Source organism: Cryptomeria japonica, chromosome 3 (assembly GCF_030272615.1).
Source record: "Cryptomeria japonica chromosome 3, Sugi_1.0, whole genome shotgun sequence".
Lineage (NCBI taxonomy): Eukaryota > Viridiplantae > Streptophyta > Pinopsida > Cupressales > Cupressaceae > Cryptomeria > Cryptomeria japonica.
In genome coordinates, this window is record NC_081407.1 from 159,477,050 (window position 1) to 159,492,877 (window position 15,828).

The following is a 15,828-nucleotide window of genomic DNA, read 5'->3' on the forward strand; positions in this document are numbered from 1 at the left end:
AGTTATTGTCGATTGGCAATTGGTCAAGGGTGACGCTCATGATAAGAATTAGGATCTAGTTGTTTTAGGCCACAAGTAATAGGCCATCTTGAGCCTTTGCTTAAGCGCTACCATCGTGGGTAGCAATCGCAGAGAAACTGTTTGGGACATTGACCCTAGAAAGGGTTGCATACCCACTAATTAGTTTACATCAAACCATAGAGTAGAAAATAGAACGACATACTTTACGCCTTGATCCCGTGTCGAAGTGAGTATGTAGGCAGTCTTGGTACAGAGTTGTCCCTCATACTCAGGTGTTCGTGGGTGGGGTCTAGGCTTGGTAAAAGAAAGATTGAGTAAGAATCCTATTTTGAAAGATAATATAATTAAAATTGGAAAAAGGTAATTCAATGCATACTCGGAAGGAATCTCGTATGGATTCACTTGACTTCCCGAGGCTTTAAGCCAAATTTTGAGGCAGAATTCAAGCTTGTATTATGTTATTCAATTACTCCTAAGGACGGCGACCTCGGTGCACTTCTGTTAGAAGAGTGTAGTACTTAGCGAGTGGCTCAGTACCCAAATGGTCCCGATGAGTCTAAGTCTCTAGCCAGAGCACCTCCTATCCTGATTGGATAGATGCCTACCCTGCATGGGTAGATGCCTATCCCAATTTGGATAGATGCCTACCCCGTATGGGTAGATGCCTATCCCATATTGGATAGATGAAATCTTATGTCCCGTATGGACAAGTGCCTAACCCATATGGTTAGATGCTCATCCCGGATGGATGAATGCCTAATCCAAATGGATGGATGCCCATAGTATGCGATTGAATCAAACACAAATGATTAAATTTAACAAAAAAAAATGGTCAAATGCTGTTGGGTTAAATATGGTGGGTTATTACAGTCATCACTCATTTGTGTGTCTTCATAGCTTTCGAGAACCAAAATTCTCCATATTTGAAAGGTGTGATCTATAAAAAGATTTGAAAATGTGTTCGATCCATGACAAAGTGAATCACAACTTTTGATATAAGAATGTGGGGCAGAAAATTGAGTTGTGGTAATCTATGTGAAATTTCCAATTTTGACAAGGGTGATTACACAGCCATTGCAGCAATTATGAAACCAATAACTTGTTGCAGGCAATGGTTGTATCCCAAGTTTTCTCTCAAAATTTGAGTTCGTAGGTATAAAACTCCTATGTCTTCCATTCTTATGTTGTTGGTTCTTATTCCTTTTGTTCATTTGATTAGGAGAGCCTTATAGTAAGTCAATTCCTCTTATTAAATATAATTTGAGATATGATGTTGTGGAATCTCTACACCTATTTAAGATTCAATGTTTGTAATTAAAAGAGTAATATCTAGGAATATACATAGACTTATAGAAACAATTATGACTTTACATTCATAATAGTCAAGTAGATAATTAAAATACCAAAAAGAAAACATGTTGTAAATTTTGTCTAGTCTATTTCCTTGTTTGCTGTAATTGTTCCTACATCTTGTTGATTTTTTATGTTGCTATTGTAAAAAGTTATGAAAACATAATATTATCAAAACTACCAATTATCATAATCACATATTGATAGATATATTAACAAACAAAAATTCAAATATAAATAAATCTGGAATTTTATTTTAATAAAAATAATATAAAATATAATAAATTTACAAGGGAAGGGAGTATAAGTTGCAGCAAACAGAACAACAGCCTAAACAAGTGAAGTGAATAGCTCAGCAAAAGAAACTGCTACAGACCCTTAAATAAATTTGGAAATCTTACCACCCAGTATCCTCTCTTAAGGATGAAAGATGTAAGGGATGGAAAGTTATAAACATATACATCAGATTAACCTTGAATACATATAGCCAACTTTGCATTCTGCTCTTTTCAAAACAGACAAAAAAAGTTCAAAAGGACATTTGAATGATACAACATGAGCTTAACTATTAACTATCTATCATTGCTATGGTCATTTCAAGAAACAAAGTTATAAAATAGATACTTGGTGTTGAATAATGTAATGTCAGACACCAAAAACAATAAAAGGATCATTTAAAAGTAAACAAAATCTGAAGAAGTTGTTATAGTGAATATAAATCAAATTCTACATAAAAAGTCAAAACATTGATCAAGTTTGAAAGACTGTTTTTGCTTCAATGATTCAGCGGGTTGAAACTATCTTCCTTCATTAAAAGAAAGTTAAGCCATTGAATCGTAGGGTGGGTGGATCTTCCACGTACAAGTGCCTTCCAATTGTGTTCTGGGGCACATTAAGTCTCAAGTAGAACATTAATTTCTATCATGTCCATTGAAACCAACATTGTATAAGTCTTCATAGATGTCATTTATTATAGAATCATCACTCATTTATTGTATAGAACTCTTGTGTCTTCCATTCTATATTATTGATTGTTGTTTCTTTTTTTTATTTGATTAAAAGAGTGTTATAGTAATTCAATTTCTCTTATTAAATATATAATTGAAATATAGTACATGAAAATCCATACATCTGTTTAAGATTTAATGCTTGTAAGTAAAAGAATAATGTCTACAATTAGATTTTTACATACATCATAGTAGCCAAGCAGATAATTAAAATAGCAAAAAAGAAACAGGTTGTAAATTTTGTCTAGTGTAGCTGTTCCTCCAGCCTGTTGATTTTTATGTTGCAGCAGTGATTTTGGTTGTTGTAGCTGCTGTTACAGCAGTGATTTTCCTTCCAGCATTTATTTGCAATTCTTATTTACTTTTTACAATAAAATATACATAATGTCATCAAAACTGTCAGTTATCATAATCACATATTGATAAATATATTAACAAATAAAAAATTGAATACAAATAAATAAATAATGAGTAACAACATGAGCTTAACTAATAAGTATCTATCATTGATATGGTCATTTTAAGGAGTAAAGTAAAATATATACTTGGTGTTAAATACAGTAGGGATGAATATCTTATAAAATTTAGAGTTGAATAATGTAATACCTAGAGCCAAAAGCAATCAAAGATGAAAATGTAAAATGTAAGGAGCATCTAAAGTAAACAAAATCTGAAGAATCAAATTCTACATAAAAAACCAAAACATTGATAAGTTTCACAGACTTGTTCGACTGTGCAAGTCTACAAAACCCTAGAAAGCATGTTCATGACTTAGATTTGCAAAACACTTCAGATTTGTTAAGCCTTGGAAAACGGTTAACAGAAATGGCGTCTGCACTGCACAAGAATATTTCAGCTACTTAAATTTAAGCAGAAAACACATTTAAACAGACCCTTCAAGATATGGATAAGCTATGCGATATCATTTTTGAAACATCAAGACACTGCACACTACCTACTTCAAATATTTGCAACTTTACAGGAATACATATTTCCTTTCAGATCATGCCACATTGCAATGCTATTGTCAAATTGCCACTGTGGTGTCTATAACACACAACATAATAGTGTTCAACTGGCGATCTTCACCTTGCCTAGTTTAGAACCAGTAAAGATATACAAAACTGATGAATCTAAAGACTAGAACAAACCGAATGAACTCATTAGACACTGTTTGTTAGAATGTCATTAAAAATATTTGTTGAACAAGCCTAGGAATTGTATGCAAGTTAATAACATACCAAGCCAGTTAAAAAAAATGGAACAGAGGCTTCAGCTAATAACAGATTTGAACCAGTGATTAGAGACTTGACCTCTGAAGACCATATTGATCTCTCTACATTTTGTTAACCGTTAATGGCATCTAGCATAAAAATTAATAATAATACTATGGAATAAACTTCAAACATAAAAAGTAAACTTCACTGACTTCACAAATGTATAACCTATCCGCCAATAAATTCTCAGCATATATAGTTTTTTTAAATACTTGAGAGTTACTGTAGTTAATGAGTGTCTATTGAGGATTCTGCACAAATCCAGGTGTGATTTGGTCATATATCACTCAAAACTGAAAAACACTCAAAGATGTAAGGTAGCAGCATGTATAGCAAAACCCTGGAGGTCCAATGGTGTCTCAATGCCAATCAACTTGAACGTTTCTCCTTTCTCACTCGGAGGTTCCAACATACACAACTCTTGAACTTGAACCATTTCCCTGCACACAAAGATTTTATTGCCAACTACTACAGCGAAGTTAATAAATCGGGCCCAATCCTCCGTTGGAAGAGACCCTAGAAAGTGTAGCTTATCTTGGCTATAGTCATATTCAATCAATCCCCTACCAGACAAGCAGTAAAAGCGCCCAAATGCACTTACATAACGCCAACTGTTGAATCTATTCTCCATAGTTTTCCAGCTTCTTGTGTATGAATCGAAAACCTCAATGCGGTTGGAATATCCCATTACATAAAACTTGCCCTCAGCGAAAAGACCTATATTGTAGGGCTCCATGTAGGTGTTCATGTCGGGGAGAACATCCCACTTGTCCTCCTCCACAATGTAAACTGAAGCGCTACGGACATGAATAATCCTGTCATGCCCTCCACAAACATAAATTAGTCCCCAGTCTTCATCCGCTGCCGAGACAAATGCATTCTGCCATCTTGGCATTTTGGCACCCTGCCGCCATTTCGAACAAGCAAAATCGTATAACCACACACAATTTTTTGTAGAGTCCGCAAGCAAAACCGAGATCAAAACCAGCTTTTGTTTCACGAAATGGCAGTGAAAGATGCTGTTATATTCTGTGGGAATGGGCGGTAGAATTTTACACGAGTTCTTCTCCAGGTCGTAAACCCCTACTCTGTTGCAAATGCCGTCTATTTCCTGGAGCATACAAACCCGTTGCTCAGAAATATTCAATCTTTTTCTTTCTTTGTAAAAGTTGGGGTTTTTCAATGCGGCGTTCCAGCTTTTGCAGACACACCGAGGCATTCCCACCCAAGTTTGTCTTTTTATGCCCGATGTTCTCTATTTATAGCCAGCAAGTTCAAATTGTGTTTAGGTCGAAGGGGTTTCTTATGTGAAGGGGTGAGATTCTTTGTCCATTATAAAACGCCTATCCATGTAATTAACCGCTAGTTTGTAATAGCAACTTGTTGGGAATGTGAAGCCCCCATGTAATTAAGGATAAGAATATTATTGTTTTTAAATAAATATCTTTTACATATTTAATATCAGTTATAATGTTATAGATATCTAATAAATTAGTATAATGTAAGTTCAATATTGAATTAAGAAAAGAATAAATAAATCTAAATTGTACATATAATATTTATTTAGATTTAATATTATAGATTAAATATGTAAATATCAAATGTGTATTACTATATGTTAGATATTAAATTATGTATATTAATATATAATACTAAAAAGGATGGCAAGGCATTAAGAGCAAATGTAAAAAAGCGTAGAACGGTAGTATAACTTAAATACTTTGTAGGAATGCCAATTACATAATCATAATATGGCTACAACTATTATCTCCAACGAAGCCTTGATGATGTGGGGTTGATGGAGGAATTAGCAATAATTTTTCATTTCATTGGCCCAAGATCTCATAGGAAAAATATTAAGGCATGGATCTCTGACAATCGGAGGACAATGCTAATTATCAAATTTCTCCCTAAAGGTTTCTTCGTCACTTTTTTTGTTTCAATAGAAGAGAGATAGCGTGTGCTACAAGATGGCTTAGGGAAAGGGGACCATATCCATTGTATATGCAAAAATGGCATCCCAATTTTAATATGGTCAAGTTAGCCCCTTATGAGTTATGACAAACCAATTTGGATAAGTCTTTATAATTTGCCATTGGAATACTGGTAGGAGGATTGTTTGGAGAAGATTGGGTGTTCATTGGGTACCCTAATGGATATCGATATTGAGATTTTTGAAGGAGATCCTCATTTTTTTTCTTGACTTCAAATAGCTATAGTGAGACAAATTCCAAAAGAAATTGTCCTTTGTGTTGATAGTCATCACTAGTTTCAATCCATTGACGTTGAGGAGGACATACTTGTATGCCTGAAGTACAAGAGGAGAAATTATCATGAGGATGGATGCAATAGGAAATCTAAGACTATTATAGTCTAGAAACCAAAAATGCAAAACCCTAATTTTGGCCTTTTGGTGGTGGAGAAAAACAAATAAGCACCATGACAACAAAATAAACTATTAATGTTGATATCCTCCCAAGGAAAAATCAGATTGCAATTGGATCCAAAAGGAAAAGTAGGGAGGACAATCACCCTAAGCAATCTCAATCTATAATAGAGAATAAAAGAAAGGAAGTCACAACTAAAAGTGATCATTGTGATAAGGATGAGATTAAAGTGGAAGAGAAAGAGGATGACACAAATGGATGGGGTGAGTTATATTATGATGATCTAAGAATCATAGATCAAAGATGCATAAGTCAATTCACATTGAAATCTCTTGTTATTGCAAAAACTGAAAAAAGGTAAGGGAAGTCTGAAAAAAAAAATTGAAGAAGAAGCAGTTGAGAAGATATTCATTAGTATAAGCAAATTTATGACTAAATCCTAGGGAGGAGCCTCCCTTGGACAACAATCAATGTTAGGGGTTTAAATTCCCCTAACAAGTAACACTAGATTGAGCATCACTTAGAAAAGATTTTAGTAGATATAGTCATTAAAGCTATGAGATTTCCACAATCCATTTGTATTCTAATGTATTTTTCTAGATTCGATTGTGTGTATTTTTTTCCCATCAACATTTCGAATCACACTCCGTGATTCATCATCAGGATGAAAAGAATTCCAAAGATATGAAAGATGAATCACAGAGTATGATTCAAAACATTGATGGGAAAAAAATACACACAATCGAATCCAGGAAAATAAATTAGAAGATATAGTCATGTTTCAAGAAAAACAATACATAATTCAAAGGCAACAAAATTTGTCAAGTACTGCAAGACCTAATCTAGGTTGTTTCATGAGGCATTTGAATCGGTAGATGGACTGGGAATCCTTTGCAAAGATAATTGTATATAAATCAAGCTTGTGGAATCTCAATTGAATTGGATGATGTGTTAGGTATTTAGTATTAATCTTAATATGCACTTTTATTGTTCAACATATATGGCCCTATCAAAATAAAAGATAAGCTAGCTACTTGAAAATTAATAACAAATAAAATCAAGAATGCAAAAGGCCAATCCTTTGTTCTTGGTGGAGACTTTAATACCATTCTGGATCTTGGCAAGAAGGGTGGAGATCTTAAAAATTAACTGATCAATCCAATATTTTTTGGATTTTTTTGGAGGAAATGGGAGTGATTGACTACCCTACAATGAACAAAACCTTCACTTAAATGAATAGAAGAATTAGGTTCTTAAATATTTCTGAGAGACTTGAATATTTCTAATCTCTCTAGATTAGTTAAGTAGTACAATGCACATAGAAGAAAATATTCTTTCCCTCTCAATGTTGGACCATTTTCCAATTAATTTGGTTTTAAAAGTGGATGAGAAACTCACCTGCTCTTCTTTCAAGTTCAAGAACACGTAGTGAAGGGACATTAAGATTCTTAGCAACCTATAACAATGGTGGATAGAATGACAGGTAGATGGTACAATTGTAAATTTTAAAAAAGAAATATAAAGATATCACAATAGATTAAAAAAAAAGAGTGCCTTGTTTTCAAAGACTGCACACACCCAAATTCTTTATTGTAGCTTAGGAAAAAGAATACAAATATTTTGAATATATAGATCATTGCCTTCTTGAAAAAGAAAAGTCTCTAAATAAAGAACTACAACTTACTGTTACAAACAACAACTTATTACATGCATTGTTCGAACTATTTTATATATCAAAATCTAAACTAAGATTTGGTTGACTAAAACTATTAACAAAATTAGATCTAATAAAGAATGAAGAATCTTTGACTCCAATCTTGATAGTGAATGAGGCAGTGAAATGAACTCCTCACTAGAGTTGCATGATTGCAACATCAATTGTCTACATACTCCCCCTTGATGCTGAGAATCACAATCTAATCTTGAAACTTTGACAAATTAAATCTTTGCAACTTGATGTGAACTTGTTAATACAAGATAACTCAATGTGATAAAGTCCAAACCCATGCAATTCATTGTGCAACTCATTTTTATCATCCATGAGAGATCACAAAACCTGCCTTTCCTTTAGCTATTATAGAGAAGACTCATGATACTTCAATGCGCCAATCATAGCAAGCACTCATCAGCTACTCGACTTAAACATCCAAACTATGTCCAATCACTTCTTATGTTCACATGCAAACATTTAGGCTTATACAACCTTCTAAACATATTCATTAACTTTTGCCAACAGGATCCACTGATCCAACCATAATTAATCTGCATACAACCTTTCTTAGATTGTTCATTCATCTCTCTGTTCCAACACGAATTTTCACAATGATTCTTCAACCCACAAATTGAACAAGGGTGAAGATCCCAACAATTCTTTGCTTTATGTCCTTCTCTATGATAATGTGAACATTGAATTCTTTCAGGTGATTTGCATGAGCTTGTAACACTAGCAATATCAAATCTCTCTTTCTTACAATATCTGAGACCTTCATTGTTTGGTCTCATAATTGGCTTAATGGGCTCTCTTATTCCTTGCTCATGCTTTCCTAGTCCTCTTCCTTCATAACCCATTTTTTGCATCATCTTCCAACCAACATTATTTTCAAAACAACCTTTATAATCACAAATCACATTTGAAGATTTACACATATCCTTACCTTCAAATTGACCATCTTCACCTGAACAAACTTTAGGTACACCATCCATATCAACTAAAGGACACAAATAACTTGTATCACATGCGGCATCACACACTATTGGTTTTGATTTCAAAATCTCATTTTCTTTTTCTAACAATTTTAACTTATTTTCCAGATCTTCATTCGTCTTCTTGATTTTAGATATCCCTTCTCAATTGCTTTACAATTTCTATCAATTCTGAATTAAACTTTTTCAATTTCATCAATTTGTCTTTCAAACAATATTTTTCACATATTAAACTTGCATTTTCTTTCTTCACCTTTTTACCAATCTTGCCCATTGAAACAAATTAAATTTACCTAATACTTCACTTGATTGTAACTTCACAATTTGCCAAGATCTTACAACTTTCCTTCACTTGTCTGGTTGACTTCAGACATGCATATAAATTGTCTTCTAACTAACAACAATATTCAATCTTCTATAATTTTTTAATTTTTTTTTTGGTTGATAAACAGCAAAGCCAGATAATTATATTAAAATTTTTCCAAATACATAGCAACTATTCCGTATTCATCCATGCTAAAAAAAAAAAACAGAGTCCCCTTAAGAGATCGAATTCTACCTCTGATAAGGTCTAGATAGACGAACGAGATTTTCATAAAAATATGAAAAAGAGACTTTTGATAGTCTCTACAATCTACTGCTAAAGGCCATTCTACATATCTACATATTATTGGCCTATAATTTTTTAACAAAACAAAAACATTTAGCAATTAAGCAAAAAATTCCTATTTGTGTCATGGATTTGACCAGCCCTAAGCTGGAGCTGCAGCCTGAGTATGTCCGCTGCCATGCGGTCGACCCCTTCTTCTTGGCATAGCCTGCCTCCCATGATGATGGACCCTTCGATGACCATCCCTTTCGTTTGCAGCATTCACCCACTCCTCCTGCTCAATTTTTGGCAGTAGAAATCCATTCAATCTTGCAAAATCCACAAATTCCTCCCTATCTTTATTGTCAAGTTCATCCGACAAGAGCCTCCAATTTAGGAACCTAATTTCCATAGCTGCAAATGCCTTGTGATGCCTTCAAGTGGAACCTTTGAGGTCCAGAAGAAATGGGTAGTAATTAATTACTTCCCTAGGGACAGAGAAGAGAATCATATCTCCAGGGCGTGGTATACCAGAATTAAGAAGCACTCGATTGAGGACAGTTTCCAAGCCTCCGAGGATACCTTGGCCAAATAATACTCTTGTCATTGAAAAAGCCTCCTCTTTAGCTGCTTGGTTATCCAAGAGAGATGCCACAAACTTCGAGAAAATGAAATGTTATCCCTCAGATACTCATTCCTACTCATATGCCTGCTTCCTAAAATTAACTTAACTGCGAGGATTATTTTCAAACCTGATCAATTGTTTTTTACTAGGGCAGCTGACATAAACTTCACCATAACTTTGACTAGGCAAACTTCAAAACCGTAACCTTTATTTCGTCAACTGACAGTTGACAAAATTCATGACAACAGTCTCCTTTTCAAACTGATGACAACTAAAATATTTTAAAAACCCTCTTTTGTTTGTGGTAATTTCTCTCCTCTCTAACGATTGTTGCAAATACAACGACTGCAGTATCAACTTTTTCTTTGACAATTTTTTATAGATATGGAAGAGATCTGCATGCCTGCGATCTTCTTTGCTTCAATCCTCTACTACACTCTTAACACAAAACAATCATCAACATCCTTATGGTGGCTTCAACAAGTTGCCCTTTCACGAACCTTCACCTCACATTTTTGCACACTTCGGTGGTGGAAAAACTTACAACAATTTTATTCAAAACTTCAACAATCCCTGGATCTTCTGCTCCGCTCCGATATGTAAATTTTTAAACACAAAGAAATTAAGAGATCGCAATTTATATTAAAAAATAGAGTGCCCTATTTTGAAAGACTACACACTCCCAAATTCTTTATTGCAACTTAGGAAAAAGAATACAGAGCTTTTGAGTATATATATCACTACCTACTTGAAAAAGAAAAGTATCTAAATAAAGAACTATAGCTTACTGCTAAAAACAATATCTTATTACATGCATTGTTTGAACTGTTTTATATATCAGAAATATAAACTAAGATACTACAACTATCACCGAACAAGCTAATTGAATAATTGCATGCACAACATGCTTTATTTGCTGGAAAAAAAAAACTAGCTAACTAAAAAAACTAACAATAAAATTAGTCCAAATTAGATCTAATAAAGAACAAAAAAAATCTTTGACTTCAAGCTTGACATATGGATACATGCAGAAGAAATTAACAATTAGATCATAAACACACAAAGCATATGAACATAGAAATTGATGTGCTGCAGCACCAACAATATATTTTTTATTGCTTCATCATGTGTTAAAACAAACTGATTACAATATGGTTTATTTATAAAGAATTACATCACCGATTAGGAGATTCAAATAATAGCTTTTACGGTGCATGGTAATCATAACAGATTGCTAACTAAACTAACTCTCTACTTGCATGCATACAAACTATCTAGTATCCTATGCATGAAAGTCCTGCCTGATATTGCATGGTCGGTGTATGTTAACTAACTAATAAACTATGCATGATCTCTACACAATGCATGACAATGTTGTGTGATGGTAACATCCAGTTGAAGATGGCTATAAACGGTGGAACCTGAGCTCACAGTGGCAATGGTTGCATGGTGGTAGATCTTTCTTACATGCAGGAGAAATTACCATATTCCAACATTCCCTCTTAATTTCAACTGTAACTTTCTTGCATGCGGGAGAAATTACTATATTCCAACATTCTCCCTTAATTTCAATTGCAAATGCTATTGCATGTACAATTCCTTAATCACAACTATCATGAATGCTATGATATTTTTTTAATTCCTTTGTTGATGACTGCAGTGTCTCTTTCACTCATGTTGCTGCATTGAAAATTGAAAATCTTCTAAATCTAGAGATCGAACCTAAGAAATCCCAAGCTGTTATTGGGATGCTCTTACCATGAGCTCTGACCCTCTTGATTACCAGTCCATCATAGGTTCAGGTGTGATTCACTTTTATCAATACCTCCCTTAGAGTCACACTACAGATGCTCGAGAATCTTACTATCAAAAGCCTTACTGACCTCAAACGTTACTCACATATAGAAACATAATGCTCTCTTTTAAGTCTTCAACTTTAGCTACAGCTGACTCTTCCACACAAATAAGATAACAGTTTTTTGACTATAAATTGATTTCCTCTACCATGCTCCACTCTTCAAACAACTACAAACAACAATCCTCTTTACCTTTGAAATTTTTTACCGAATGCAATATCTGACCTCTATCGTCTCCTTTCTCATGCTAGCAGCAATAACTCTATTTTTTCAACATTCCTGTCCTCTTTACTCTCCATCTATAAATTTCACTAAAAACAATCAATCTAGTTCTACCAAGCTCTACCATGATCTCACAAACTTAGGGTCATACTCCCTTCTGTGAGGGAGTATGGCCCAAGCCAACTCCAATGATCCTAGCTCTGATACCAATATGAGGAAAAGAATAATAACAAAATAACATAAACAAATAGCTCAACATATGCTACAACATACAAAACTAAATCTTTTATTCATACATCGTAAAATGCATTACGACTCCTCTTTTATTTATAGAGGATTCATCGATCCTTCTGAAATATCTAACTATTACTTAGCCAATGCATGAGTGGTGGAAGGGAAGATTAATCCACTGATTGACATACAAAAGTAACTGTTTGAATTATGGAAACTGTGCATGCATGGAGCAGACGTAAGATCAATTTATTAATTATATCAAATCTTCAGTTTGGCTACTTGCATGGAGGATCTAAACATTTGCATGTAGATGGTGGTAGGAGAAATTATTCCTTCCAACATTCCCCCTTAATTTTGACTGCTAACTTTGGTTGCATTCTTAGCCTCTTTCACTCATGCTGCTACATTGAAAAACTTCTAAATCTAGAGATCGAACCTAGAAAATCCCATGCTGCTATTGGGATGCTCTTACCACAAGCTCTGGCCCTCTTGGTTACCAGTCCATCGTAAGTTCAAGTACGATTCACTTTTATCAACACCTCCCTTAAAGTCACACTACAGATGCTCAGGAATCTTACTATCAAAGGCCTTACTGACCTCAAACATTGCTTTCATACAGAAACAAAATGCTCTTTTTTAAGTCTTCAACTTCAGCTACAGCCTGAGTAGTGCTTTCCCTCCTTAATCTATAGCTTCACCATGATCAAATCTTACTCCAATCCCCTTTTCTTATAAATTTCTAAAACCTCAACTTTACTGCTTTTCGACTCCCCCTTAACACTTAATCATTAAAAAAAACAATGATCTTACTCATGCACAATACTTTGGTCTTTGGCTCTTACTCATGCATGATACTTTGGTCTCTGGCTCCTTCAATTTTCTTCTTCACCTATAAGTGATTCCACACTTCTTTGTTAACTCTAATCAATAGCTACACAAACTGACGATGATCTCCAAATTTCTTTGCAGGTAGTGGGCTCCTTCTAACTGCTATAGCAGTTCACACCAAACTCTTTCTCTCATGGTTATGGGCCCTCCCCTAAGGGAGATGGGCCAAGACCAGCTCTAATAACACCTAGCTCTGATACCACTTTGAAGGGGTGGATGGAGATATGGATACATGCAGAAGAAATTAACAATTAGATCATAAACACACAAAGCATATGAACACATAAATTGATGTGTTGTAGCACCAACAATATAATTTTTATTGCTTCATCATGTGTTAAAACAAACTGATTACAATATGGCTTATTTATAAAGAATTACATCACCGATTAGGAGATTCAACTAATAGCTTTTATGGTGCATGGTAATCATAATAGATTGTTGGGTGTGTGCACAAAGATGGTGGTCAGAAAAGTGGACACCACCCCAAAAAAACTTGGAAAAATAGGCAGCATGTACGCAGTTTTAAAATTTCAAATTCTTGCGTACGTGCTTAGGTTTGTTCTTCCCGAGCCTAGAAAAGGTAGCGTGTATGAAATGTGTTTAGGAAACTGAGCGCGTACGTGCTATGCCTAGAAAAATTAGCACGTACGCGCTGCTTATAGGAAAATGAGCGCGTACACGCTAAAAATCCTAGTAAAACCGCATACGTGGTGCCTGATAAAAAAAGTTTTTTAAAAAAACTGGGTCCTCATTTACCCGAAAAGCGCATTTTTTACTTTTTTTTTTTTTTCCCATTTTCTAACCTAAACCGTGAACAGGGTGCTAAATTTGTCCTCCAGGCTATGGATCAAGGTTAGTTTTTGTTTATTTTTGTCTTTCTTTCTGGTTTATGCAATTTGTTTTACATTTTGAATTTAATTTCATTAATTTGATTTAGGTTTTTTCATGTTTTGTTTCAAAAACCAGATTCTTCTAATCTAGAACAAGAACAACCAAATGCACCTCCTGAAAACCCACAAGAACAACCAAATGCACCTCCTGAAAACACACAAGAACAACCCCCAATTCCTCCTTTTGACCGCACAGCTGAAACACAGGAAGAATTAATTAATTAGTTAGGGCAAAATACATCCAAAATCAATAGACTAATTGTAAAATTGAAAACTTCTAAACTTGACCGTCATCAATCCCTCGCCACTAGCCTAGAAACATTAGCTAGTGGTGCCATAGCTGTTTCCACAGAAATTACCAAATGGGGAAGCTTTAGGGATAGGTGTCGTCAATTCTATGTCAATGGGCTGTCATACGATGGAGTTAAAAACAAAAATATTTCTAAACAACAAATATGTGCCCTTTTTGTTGACCCCAAAATTGGTCAGTCATTACCTCCTAATGCAAAGAGGTTTCCCATACATTGGTGTACCAATGTGCATATGAAGAATCTTTTTTGGCAGAGGTGGTGGATGGTCTTTGACGATCTACCTTGTAATAATTATGAGGTGCCATTATATTTTTTGAGAAAAATATATTGTGAGTTTGTGCTCAATGTGCACCCAAATTATTTTGACATGAGAGAGTTTCATGGTAGAGGTGGTGGCTCTGCCCAAGATAGACCTGGAGCCCGTAGGCAATTAGCCGCAGAGAGTCGCCGCCCCCTAGCACCCAAACCCAAGGTGCATCAGGTTGTCCCATTAGAGCTGAAAGAGTCGATGGAGCTATAGACTCTTCAGGCGGCCACAACATTGATTGGTGCCATCATCCAGCATGGGACATCATTAGCACACCCTATTGTATTGGATGATGAGTTGTTAGAGGGCGACAGAGAACCCATCGAGCATATGTGTGTTTGTTGCTCGGGGATATGCTCGGGGATAGATGATGCAGTTGGTGCAGATGGATACTCATATCATCTATGCATGATTTGTGGCTGTAGATGTCAGGCTCACATGGTTGAGGATGTCGCACTGATAGATGAGTTGATGGACATGGTGTTTGCCCATGAGCCACAGACACAGGTGTGTTGATTTGAATTCATAACATTTTATTTATCAGTCACTTTAATTTTGTAATTACATAAATGAATTTTCATTTATACATCAATTTAAATTGAGACAAATAATATGCATTTTAGGAAGCAGTAGTGGTATCCCATACACCTCCCCCAGTTACCACAGTTGCAACTTCAATGCCTGAGGTATAAATTTTGTAACATGTTAAAATAGAATAGTACACTTTGAATTCAAAAAAATACAAGATATACTTTAACTATCTTTAATGCTTGGTCAGATTTATGGTTTGTAGGTGTTGATAGGGGATGCAATGTCCTAGATTGATGACATCACGCTCTCAGCGATCGATTTTGGCCTACAAGGCTATACGGTATGATATTTTGTACAACTCTTTTTATTTATTGTTTTGATGGAATGTGCAAATCATTTCATTTTAGATTTTTAAAATTATGTTTAATTTATTATCTGTACTAATATCTCATGTTAATTTTGTGTTTTTAGGGTACCCCCTCCGTGTCTAGGGCTCATCCTAAGAAAAAGAATTCCTCGAAGATGCCAAAACATGTGAAGAAGGTAATTGAACACATTTTTAGTTGTACAATTGTTTGAAAATGTTGAAATCAAGTACTAGTTGGGGTTTGTAGATTGATTAGTGTT

The 15,828-nt window shown here is 34.7% G+C and overlaps 1 protein-coding gene across 1 annotated transcript; it reads right to left on the reverse strand.

Annotated features, from left to right (window-relative positions):
- Positions 1–3,959: 3,959 nt before the first annotated feature.
- LOC131874017 (F-box/kelch-repeat protein At1g15670-like) lies at positions 3,960–4,874 on the reverse strand. Its single transcript, XM_059217221.1, has one exon. The coding sequence runs from the start codon at positions 4,872–4,874 to the stop codon at positions 3,960–3,962; it is 915 nt and encodes a 304-aa protein (XP_059073204.1).
- Between the last annotated feature and the right edge of the window lie 10,954 nt (positions 4,875–15,828).